This window comes from Vanellus vanellus (assembly GCF_965231255.1).
Source record: "Vanellus vanellus genome assembly, chromosome: 1".
Classification (NCBI taxonomy): Eukaryota; Metazoa; Chordata; class Aves; order Charadriiformes; family Charadriidae; genus Vanellus; species Vanellus vanellus.
In genome coordinates this window covers 30227591-30239655 of record NC_138905.1, presented here as the reverse complement: position 1 = coordinate 30239655, position 12065 = coordinate 30227591, and the positions used below count along the sequence as shown (strand labels likewise).

General features: G+C 41.2%; 1 protein-coding gene across 1 annotated transcript in view; it reads right to left on the bottom strand.

Moving 5' to 3' along the window:
- Positions 1-11100, bottom strand: part of SAMTOR (S-adenosylmethionine sensor upstream of mTORC1) — a gene marked incomplete at its 5' end in the record, with an annotated part of 37921 nt that extends 26821 nt beyond the window's left edge. Inside the window, one exon of the mRNA XM_082482686.1 lies at positions 10917-11100. Within this exon, the coding sequence (XP_082338812.1) occupies positions 10917-11100 (184 nt within the window). The remainder of the gene's footprint in view (positions 1-10916) is intronic.
- Positions 11101-12065: the final 965 nt, after the last annotated feature.

The following is a 12065-nucleotide window of genomic DNA, read 5'->3' as shown; positions in this document are numbered from 1 at the left end:
CTCCTAAAACCTGCGTGTCTCTTTTCCAGAGCTTTCAGGAGAAAAGCCTTATGTAAAAACTATAATGCAGGACAGAACATGCTCTACTGACAAAAGAGAGCAAGAAAGGGTATAGACAGTGTCCTACCAGCAAAGGGGGCAAAATAAGCACAACTCTTCAAATCTTTATTTCTTGTGTCAACAAAGTACAGAATGTACACAGCAGCAAGCCAGACAGCACTAGCCAAGTTCAAAGTGTATTGTCAAAGCAAATTCATTCTGGTGCAATTTAGATAAAGTTTCATAGTTTCTCTGCCCCAATACTCTGAATCTTACTGCATGCTCCAGACAACTGTAAAATGCTCAAATGACATGCAGTTGCTAGAGTTTTGTTTGAAGAATACACGGCTAATTAGAAAGGAAAAAAGTAAATGTGTGAACACCTACCGAGGGAAAACATCACAAATACAAAATCCCAAGTTTAATACCGTTCTTCCTTTAGTCCATTACTTCATTTGGTCTATTCTTAAGCAATTATTCTATTTCCAAATATCGCTTTTCCTTAAAACTTAAGAAATAAGACAGATGGGGAGAAGAAATATGCAAAGACCAGATGTTCTTAACGAGCCAGTCCTTTCTTACAGCAAAGTAGCAATGCCTCCTAACACTGAATCTTGCTCTCATAGAAGTTCTTCTTATTTCTTTCCGAACAAGGCAGATTTGCACTTCTCTCTGAAAGTCAGAGGAGGGGCAAAAAGGTCCACAGATAAGGGAGCCTAGATTTAGATTTATAGCAACAGACACAGAGCTGACTACCAGCACTCTGAGACATGAACTTTGGGTTACAACAGAGCTGCCTATAACAGTAACAGCTTCTTGGCTCTGAGCTGACAAGAAAATAAAATGGAATGATACAGACTATTGAGAGAGACATGCAGAACAGAAGTGAAACATTCATCACAAAGTAATTCTGTCACACATCCTATATCAAGTCAATTTTGTGCGCACTTCTGGTTTGTTTTCATCTACCGATACAGCAGGTCTAGAGATACAGAAAACGTCAACATGGGACAGACAGAGCACAGCTTCTGTATGAGGAACACTTAAACAGAGTCAAGAAAAAGGCAGATGAAAGCAGGAGAGGACAGACCTCCATAAGAACATGAGTGACAGAGGAAAGGTAAATATGGAACAACAACTGGTTGTTTCAAGAGTAGGAGGCATTCAGGAAAACCATAAAAAGACAGCTTCAAAGCAAACCAAAATATTCTTCACAAAGTATATAATTACACCTAAAGTTCATGTAGCTGGGCAAAAACAAAATAATCCATAACAAACTTCATATCTGAAGATGCAATTTCTAACTTAGAAGCTCCTAGACCATGAAATCACTGAAAGTCAGAATGGTAAGCAACCATACAGTGATACTCCAGCAGCACTTCTCATTTATTCTTGTCCGAGCATCTGCTGTTGACCCACTCTCAATACTGGGTTTGATATGATGCCTGTTTATCTGCCCTTTCATTAACGTAAGCTCCAAAACAACTGCAGAGAAAGGGTTTTCTTAAGACATTGGCACCACTGTGCAGGGACTTTCAGAGAAGTGCTTGAGGTTCAGTTTCCCTTGAGCAAGTACCATGGTAGTGAGCTGTTTTCGGGGATTTTTTTCCCCCCATTCTTCTCCAGAGTGAGCTTTGAGAAGGCACAGACAGGCACATTGGATTTACAGGAACTTTAACTCCAGAATCATACTCAAATACCGAGTTGAAAATGCAAATAATGCTTCCTATCTGTTGAGATTTTGAGGTAGTGACTACAACAGGTCTTCCAGCATCCAATTTCAAACTGACATCCGGCACATAGTAGAGATACGTATTAAATTTTTTCAAACTATATTACAATCTACTGTGTATTAATTTTTCAAACAATACATTATAATCCATGTGCAAATACTGCATTAACTCTAGTGGAGTTAAACATTTATTTATGAATCATTGCTTGTGTAACCAAAAAGGCAGTAAAATATGCAGGAAGCTTTCGTTGCAAAACTAATGGTTACTAAAAAGATAAATAAATTCTTCTGTTAAGCAATCAATAATGAAGTAAATTAAGCAGAAGTTTGTGGTAGGCTAATCTAAAGGAATAAAAAAAATGTCTTGCATGTTTGATCACATCTTAAAGTCAACATTTGATATTGTGCATTAAACTTTTCACTTGACGTACTCATAACCATATCATAATGTAAAGTTTAAGGCTACTTGACACTGTTACTATGCATGTGGAGATCACCTTTTACGTGATTTAAAACCTGGTTTGAGCACTGACTCTTCAGAGATCTTCATACACCTCAGATCTCCATCAAGGAACCAGTTATGCCAACCTCCAGCTGAAAAGTGCAATTGGCAAGACCGGCTCCTAACAGGGGTTTCACACACCTCTCAAATCACTATGGCGACATTAGAGAATTTTAAAATGTTTGCTCTCCTCTGTATCCAGAATTTCCTAGAAAATAAATAAATTACCTACTTTTCACCTTGTTATTTGTTTAAAAACAAAAAAAGCCCAAAGCCCACTGCTTTCTAGCAATTCTGTCAATCAACAAATGACTGACCAACCTGTAGGTTCTTTGTAACAGTCTTTTCTAATGCAGTAACAAAAATCCAATACTTTTTACCTAGAACAGATGAACCCCTCTAAATAGTTTCCACCCACATTAATATTGCCCACAGAATAGCCAGATCAAACCCCCAAACACCTCCATAGAGTAATCAGCAGTTGCTGAATGCTATCACAGACAGAACAGGTCAGGCATGCAGAAGTTATTTTTAAATGATCCTAATTATAAGATAGCTTTAATTGTGGGTGACAGCAATAAAGACCTAACGTTAGCTGTAAGCTTCAACAACTGAAAACATTTTTCATAAAGAAGAAAGAATCATACAAGCTCAGTAAGAATTCCCATCATTCCACATTTATTTACAAGATCTCAAAGGTCCCCAGCACAGCATGAGAAGACCAGGTTTGTCATTCTTGGTGGGACAATCCCACACCATAACTGTTCTCTCCAGGCAGTCTATTTTTAAGAAGAAAAAAAAAAAAAAAAAAAAAAAAAGAAATCAACTTTCTTGCATCCTATTTTTTGTCTTTTTTATTTTTAAAAGACATCATTGTAGAGTGCTAAACGGAACTGTCATTTAAGGTATGTTTATGAAATAAATAGGAAAAAATAATTAGTCAATTATTCTTCAACTTCTGATGGAACAAGTCTTATCAATTGGTATTTTAAACAAAACACAACCCTCTGTATATAAAAGAAACAGAGCTCAGTTTTGTTAAAGGCAGTATTTTTCATTTTGGAATGGGATAAAACCCCAAACAAGTGATTTGAATCATTCTATTTCATCAAGCAATAAAATACTGAAGTCATATAGAGTTAAAAATACTACTGCATCCACGAGACAAGTTTTGTAACTACTATATTCCTTAGTTCCACCATGCTCTTCAGAAAAAACAGTGCAGTCATCTCTAACAATCTCAAAAACAAGTACGAAATACTTCATCCACCACCGAACAAGATCTTGCATCCCAAAATTTAACTAAAAGCACGCACTTAAGCTTCAGGCAGATGCAATGTGGGTTTAGGTCTTAATCAACAACTCCTCTCAAAAGAAACAGTTTTTTAACACTTGAAGAAAAACAGAATTAGAACAACCATCGTTTCCTTTAGGAAAACCACAATTTTCCAATTCAAAGTAGATGTAATTAAAAAAAAAAAAAGGGGGGGGACCCCAACCAACCAAGGGTTTCAGGGTTTGAAGTCTTGGCTACCTACATGCTGATATAAATTCGTAACGTAAAAAAAACAGGTTCAATCCACTCCCTTTTCAATACTTCTACTTAAGAGTACATTGCCTTCCTATGCACACCTTTGATGACTCTGGTAGAAGAGAAAATAAGCTCACTAAATTGACAAACAATGAAAGCCAGAAGCAAAAGTGACATGTTCCTATTTGTGCAATAGTTATTAATAAAGCTCTTGGGCTCTTGGAATTGCTTATTGTAAAAAACAAAGCTATCCCCACAATTAACAAGTGTCCATGACAATCCTGGGTAACTTCAGATGACAGGCTGCTGGCAACAGCAATGCCTAACAAGATCTTTGAGCTTTCTTTTTTGTTGTTGATGGCAATGCACTGCGGAATGAAAAAATCCATCTCATTTTTAGCCGCTTAAGACCACCTCTCATTTACTTGCTGGAAACAGTAAACTAGCTTCTACAACACTGTCTGCCAGGCTAAAGCCGAAATCAAATTCCTGTGAATATCCAACAAAATTTCCTCATTAACAGTGACTTAGCCGAAATTTAGCTGTATTACTAAACGTCTGGATACTGTGGCAATGATTAATAAAATTACATGAGGAATATCAGCTAATACTATGCTATTTACAGCTTTCAGTGTATACAAGATAAACTAGCAACTTGCTGAACATCTGTCTTACTAAAACAGCATATCCAGTACTTCTTGTGAAAGACATTAGGTATTTTTGGCTTCACTGTTTTCCAGTTTTATATGTCTAAATACATAATATGAACTTCAACTCGGGCAAAGTTCAAGCAATCAGAGCTAATATTTTCCTTCTCGTGTCTGACTAGTGTTTGCTTTCCATTTCTTAGGATTTACCTGAAATCTTTCACAATAAAATGTTAAAAAAACAACAAAGTGCAAGAACCTTATTTTCTCTATCTCAATATCAACATTCCTCCCTTCTACTCACATAGAAAGGTTCCATTTGACCAAATGCAGATTTCTACATCTGACCTGTCAGGTAAACTTCCTATCTATCTGTTTACACTAGACTGCCAGGGTACAACTCATCTGCCATTTAAAGCATCTACTAGGGGTCAGCTTGTATCACCCTGAAGAATGATTTCAGTCTCCAATCTGCTGTAAATCTCTGACAGCTGTCACACAAACAGTGGGGAGCCTACTTGTGATAGTTTAAGCAATTACTGCCCCCAGGTGTTGGACCTACTCTATTGGAAACTATCACCCCTCTCTCCTCTTCCCCAAACCTGACCTTCTGGCAGAGACTATGTGCTGCACCTCAACACCACCATTGCAGAGTTAACAGAAACTACTGATTTTGGTAGATTTATGCAAACACAGGAGCCAAGCAGCTGAGGCACAGGCACAGATTTCATTACGCTGACTGCAAGAGGAACACCATTTTCCCCGCAAAGGCAATAAGGGAGCTAGGAAGGACGGTTGCATAGAGCATTCAGTCGATGCAAATCTGTGCTGTAGCCAGTGGGCATTCAAAATTTGTGGGCTAGCTAAATTATAGCAACAATTTTATTAGTTAAATCCCCCAAATGGTAAAATGTTATGGGATTTCTAATGGAAGTTTCACTGTAAAATTGGTGTGCAACCTGTAAGGACAATCATATCTTAATGCCTATGTCATAAAATACCATCAACTTTAACTTTTAATGAAATGGAATTTAGTTTCTGTTGATTGAAAATGTAACAATTACTGTTCCCAAATGTTCACCTCTTCCAAGAAATTCATGCAAGTGGGGAAAGACAAATGGAGAACTAAAATATAACTGGTTTACTGTGTAGAAATAAATAAGTTTTCAACAAAAAGGAGTAACAACTGTTAACTCATCATGTAAAGTTAGTGACAAAGTTTTCCTGTCCTGTGAAAAATGCCACTATTGCAAAATGTTTCCTGTTTCACATCAGGAAGAACTTACGCTCTCTCAAGGTTTTTCATGAAAAACATGAGAGAGGAAGAGACCATAAAGCAACTGACTTCAGAATGACTTGTCTCACACGAACGTCTAAAGCACTTACCTACTTAGACTACTTATTATTGTCAGGCAGTGTTCTGTAAATTCTTCCTAGTTTTCTGGATTTGAAAAAACCCTTAATAAAGTTACTACCCATTTCTTTGAAGTTTCAACAAATATTTCTTTTAATGAATCGAACTACCACCTAGAAATGTTTCTATCAGCTTTTCTGATACAGTATCTAATATCAGGCCAAACATCAGTGCTCTGTGATTCTAAGCCTGAACAGTATGGAAGGAGAGACAAAACACACAGCAAAATATTTCATAAAATAGCTTTACAGATACCTCAGCAAATTTTTTCCACTTGTACTGAATATGGGACTTCCAGGGAGAAGTAAAGGGTCTTGCAAATCATCTTTCCAGACTACATATAAAACCATCTATATAACTGAGGGTCATGCTGCGTAGAAAGTGTTTACTTGATAAATACAGCTCTGTATGACTACAAAGGTAGCAAACAACTCAGAGGGGAAAAAAAAAAAAAAAAGGCTGCCTCTGTATCAGGGGAGGGATTTTTATCACAGTAAAAATTAACCCTACTTGGCTGCTACAAGCAACAGGAAACAAACAAATATTACATAGCAGATGTTCCACAGATCATGTTTAGTTCCCTACGAACCACTAAATCTGCTTTAACAAGCCTGTCTGTCAGGCCTGACAGACATCAGCGTACGTGCAGTACACACAACATACAGGCATATACGCAACCAATACGACATGTTCCAGCCTATGGCTACAGGTACCTAAAAGATGCATAGTGGAAAATCCTGTAAAATTTGGGGTCATCTATCATACCAGGCAACAGAACTAAGAGCAAGAAACTAAATGAGAAACTGTCTCCCGCCCCCCTCTCCCATGTTGCAACAGGCTAATAGAAGACCAAATTCAGGTTTCATGATTTCCATACTTTCTAAGTGCTTGTGTCAAGCATGCAGAACCCTGAAGTTTCTCATGAGTAAATAACTGAGCACTTGAGAGCTGTTGTTTCAGCTTTTGGATTTTACCCTGGTGTGTGAGGTAATTAAGATTAAACTAATCCTTTTGGACAGGAAACAGAAGTAAAACTTCATAAAAACATTGTTTTATGCTAATGAGACACACTCCTAAGTGAACACACTACAACTCAGTGTGTTTTCTCAATTAAGAATGTTTTCTCCGTGAAAAAAAAGATTATAGGCTAACCTGAGGAATGATGTGTACTTTTAGGAACCACAAGACATGTTTTCTTTTTCTCTATCACTGTCTTAAAGTAGTCTGAGAGAACTTATTAACAACAGGCTAATGTAGTTGACACATTCACTCAGTGTGGACAAGGATCAATCACCTTAATTAATACACATTTTTTTATTCACACTAAAACCTCCCACACTTAATTAAGTTAAACTTAATTAAACTATTTTAAAATATATGATGTATAATACTACCTTAGCATCCACAGTGTCAGGGGAAGAGTATCCTACAATCACAAAATATCAAACCTGCCACAGCATTTATGATTATATACTACCCTTCTCCATTTATTAATCAACAGGGAGGGCATAAGGCGAAGAGAAGGAAATTGAAAAGGATGAAAGGAAAATGACATGAAAAAAGGAGGAAAATATAAACATTCCCACTAGGAAGTCACACTAGATTAACAACACCTCAAAAATAGGAAAAGGTTAGTACTAGTCATACAGTAAAAAGTTAAAATTGTTGAAGAAAACAGAAAATGCAGTTCAATGCTAACTTAAAGTTTAAGCTGAACCATTTTGAACATGGCAAATGCTTGTCATAAATACACTAGCATGCTCTGGGACTATGATATGACATGAGCTACAGTACAGAAGTGGTTCAACAAATGCAGAACTTAAAAAAGTAGCCAAGATTCAGCTCTGATGAATCTCAAGAGTTATATTTTTTTCACCAAGAAAAAACACATCAAACCATTTAGATTCCATGATGCTGACTGAACTTTACTCTATTAATTCCTTAGTAACTGCAAAAAAAAATGTTGTGATGCATCCCTCCTGGTTAAGAAATACTGCTCTTGCACTTTGACAAGTATGTGACTTCTTCAGAAACATGTTAGCTTACAGTTTTGAAGCATACTGTCACTTTTCCACTGGCTCATCTTCAAAAAAGAGGGGAACCATTGTGGGAAATAAAACAAAATTATAACAATGGTGCCAGTTATAAGCAAGTCAGATAATACACTGGCTGGCCTTTTACAATTGCTCATTGAAACTCAAGGCTTGCTAACATCAGCAAGGCAAATGAATTCTCAAAGAAATCAGCTTATTAAAATCAAGCCTGTATAACTTCTATCAACAAACATCTCGGTGTCTCAAGGACGCATCTATTTCCCTTCAACAATTCTAACAGAAGACAGTAACTTAAGATCATATTACAATACCAAAGGCTTTCTTAGACTTATCCACCCTGTGCAACATAATCATACAGCTTTCAGAAGGATACTCAACAAGCTTTTGCCTCTACCAACAAAATTATTAAGCAATTCTATTTTAGTATCTACAGACAAAGCACCAAAGTCCATGCAACAGCAATTCTAGTACGGTTTGCTTATTTAGACAAAATGGAAACTAGCTTCATAGAACTCTAGCAAACGTGAGAAGAGGCAAAATGAAAAAAAAAAATTGGAAAAAAAAAAGACCAAACAAAAAATAAGACAATACAAGATTCTGAAATAATACAGATAGTTCTGTTTCTGCTTCATATAGAGGTGGGTGCACTGCACTGTGGAGACAAGAGGCTCTTCCTGTGCAATAAGCTGTAAGCATATAACCAAGGATGCAGTTTTTACCTTTGCTTTTTCATATCCAAGTTATAATTAAATTCATACTGAGAAATCACACAGGATTTGTTGCTTTTTTACTTCTCTTTAGCAAACTGTCAACTTTGATTTTTCCAGGCTAATGTACTTGCCAGTTAGTGTCTCTGAGTATTAGAAACCAAACCAAACAAACAAAACCTCAAGAAAAGATCCTTCACAGGTCAAGCACATACTGGTATTACACTTTCAGAATGACATTAAAGGCACTTAGGAAGGAGATTCTCAGGTCTGCTTTTAGAAGCATAGAGAAACGTAGGGAGAAAAGACTCCAAAAATAAAATTCTTAAGTTGAAACAACCTAATGTATGAAGTACTACGACTACTAATCATTAGTAACTTGTAAAGACCACCTACTATTGGATGGGTAGGTAATAGATGGAGCTCTCCTTGTTGCATAGATGTAATGAACTGTTTATGTTTTAACTCTCTCCATGAAAACACATATAACATTGCTAATTTAGAGTGACTAGAAAAATCACTGTAAAGTTTTCACTAACGCATGATTTACAGGACATATGAAGTAAGTTAAGAGTGCTATTTGCTCTTTTGTTTAACAAATTACACTGAACTAAAGATAAAACACAACCTACCCTTACATACTAACTTGCTCTTTGCTGAGAAGTAGGCTTCCATAGAATTCTATGTAATTTACACTCTCATCTAAAAAAAATTCAGTTGTTACAGAGATTGCTCACTTCCCCCCCCCCATAGTTAACAGTGCCAATGTTTGCCTGCCTTAATCTGCAGGCACTCTGAAATAACAGAGAAATAGGAACTGCTCAAAGCTGGGCTCTTTTGGCAGGATTTAACTGTTAAAATGTACTATGTTCCTTCACCTAAATGTCAGGAGAACAAGGGAGATCCTCCCTTCAGTTTTGGCTTACCATGTCCAAAACAAGCAGTAACTCTTGATCATTGTCTACATAGGTAGACATCTGTGCCCAAATCCCATGGACAGGCTCCCACAGAGACTTCTGAAGTCCAGAAAGCAGAATGACCTTGTTACTCTAACAGGAGTGTCATACGCAGACATACAGGAGAGGCAAGTAGTGCCTACAACAGGAAGAGTTCGCATTTTATAAGAGTCCTTCTTGAGATATGTGCCAGATCAGAAAGAGCTGTGAACCCACTGAAAGAATGAATGGATGATTTTTTTTTGTAACCTGTGTTATAAAGATTAGACAGATCATTATAATCAACCTGAAGAGACTACAAATTTCAGAAAACAAATCTCAACTCTGACACTTATCTGAAAGCATTTCTGGGGAGTTTTAAGCATTCCAACATCACCCATAAGAACCTTGCATAAGGGCATTAATACTGATGACAAAGTAGATTTTTTTAAAGGACTCAGAGTAATTTATTTTACAACAGCTTTTCCCAACTTTTTTGCTTAGTGCTGCAGCCTGAACTATCCTTCCGCAACTGAAAGACAGGAGGCACAAACAGTTCACAAACACCCGTGCCCCTCCAAATCACCATTCGGTCTTCTCTTGGCACTCATGACCTACTGTCCTTCCCAACCCTGCAGATTCCCAGTTTGGAAAACATCGCTGTACGGCGTGGAAGCTGCCTATGCTGAAAGGCCTCGCAGCAGCTATCACCTACTAAATGTCACACGGTGTGTTAACGCAGGGCCACACGGACCCATGTCCACAGACAGGTGTAGCACACCTATAGCCAAGCGCACATTTTCACCTCGCAGCATTATCCGTGTACGCCATTCCTCTTCTCCTACATCCCACGGGGAAAGCTTCTAGAGATGCGCCCTGAGCCCTCCTCAGCCACGAAGGGGTCTCCGCTGCCAACAACCCCAGGAAAGCGGCAAAACCTCAGCAGACCCGACCGGGGCTCCTCGGTGGGGCTGCGGGGAGGAGCAGGAAGCGAGCCCGGAGCTGCTGCCAGCCACCCCCCCAACGGACACACCCCCTTCGGCAGCGGTCGGCGGCCCAGCCGGCCCGCAGCGCTCCGGCAGCGGCTTAGGAGGGGACCGGGCCGCCCCACCGCGCCCCGCTCCGCTCGGCCCGCGGGGGGACACTCCGATCCGCGCCGAGTCCCCCGCGGGGGCGGCTCCCCTCCTCCCGCCGCGGCACGGCGGCTCCCCCCCGCACCGCCCCCCCCTTCCCCGCCCCCCCAACCTCTCGGCCCGGGTCCCACGGTGAGGGGAGCGGGGCGGCCCGGCCTGGGCGGCGCGGATCGCGGATGGGGGGGGGGGGGGGGGGGGGACGCCCCCCTCCCCCGCGGTTACCTTCCCGGTACTTCTTGCGCAGCCGCCGGTGGACGCTCTTCACCACCCCGGACAGCTTCTCCTGCTCCAGCTTACGCTCCTGCTCCGGGGGGGGCGGCGGCGGCGGTGGCAGGGGGGAGGGGGAGGCGGAGGCGGCAGCGGCGGCCCCGCCAGGCCGTGGCCGTGGCTGTGGAGCGGCCTCCATGGTGTTACCGCTGCTCCGCCGCGCGCAGCCGGGCTGAGGGCGCGGGGGGGGGGGAAGGGGGGGGGGGGGAGAGGGGGCGTGAGCGCCGGGCGCGGTGGCGGGGCGGGCATGCGCAGGCCGCCCGCGCCGCTGGGCATGCTGGGAAATGGAGTCCACAGCCGCCCGCCCCCCCCCCTCCCGTGCAGCTGGAGGCGGTCGCCCTGCGGGGCTGGATGAACCGGTGGGAGAAATTGGGTGAAAAACACACGAAGGGTGCAGGGGCAGCGCGGGCTCCTCTCTCCTCCCTGCATGGCCCCCCACTCACCTGCTGCCCCAGGGAACCCCATACAGGTCCAGGCAGGAATCCCTCCTAAGTTGGATGGTAAAAAATGGCCCCCACCTAAAAAAGGCCTTGTGGAAACAACCTGAATTCAAAATAAGGTAAAGCAAGCCTTGGTAGGTTGGTGTCCGCGGTGTGGACATGGGCATTTGAAGAGCACAGTTTAGTACAGGCTTTTTTTGTCTCTGTGGAGCTGCTGGGCCTGTTTCTCGGCAGAGTACAGTTCCTAATGTGATTTGGGTGGAAATACACCACTTCCAGTGAAACTGCCCGGTAGAGGGGAAGAACACTTTCATCTGCAGCTCTCTGCCCAGCTTCAGCCCTCCACCAGTGCTCTCTTTCAGCTGTCGCTGACAAAACCACTCCTCAGGAGATCACGACAGGGGAACCTGCCATGAAACTGCCTGCTTGTTTGACTTGGCCAGAAGCAGCTAATTGCCTTCTCTGAAGATGTTCAGAAACATTAATGAGGTAATTGTGGCTGCAATTAAATGGGTGACAAATCCGACTTGGGTAGGGTCAAGATTTCACACTAATGAGAAGTCAGTGACACATGCAACTGTATGCAGAGGGGTGTACAACAGGTTCTCACCAGTACCATGTTGCTCCTGCCAAAAGGATTTCACAGGTAATCACAGGGCACGGT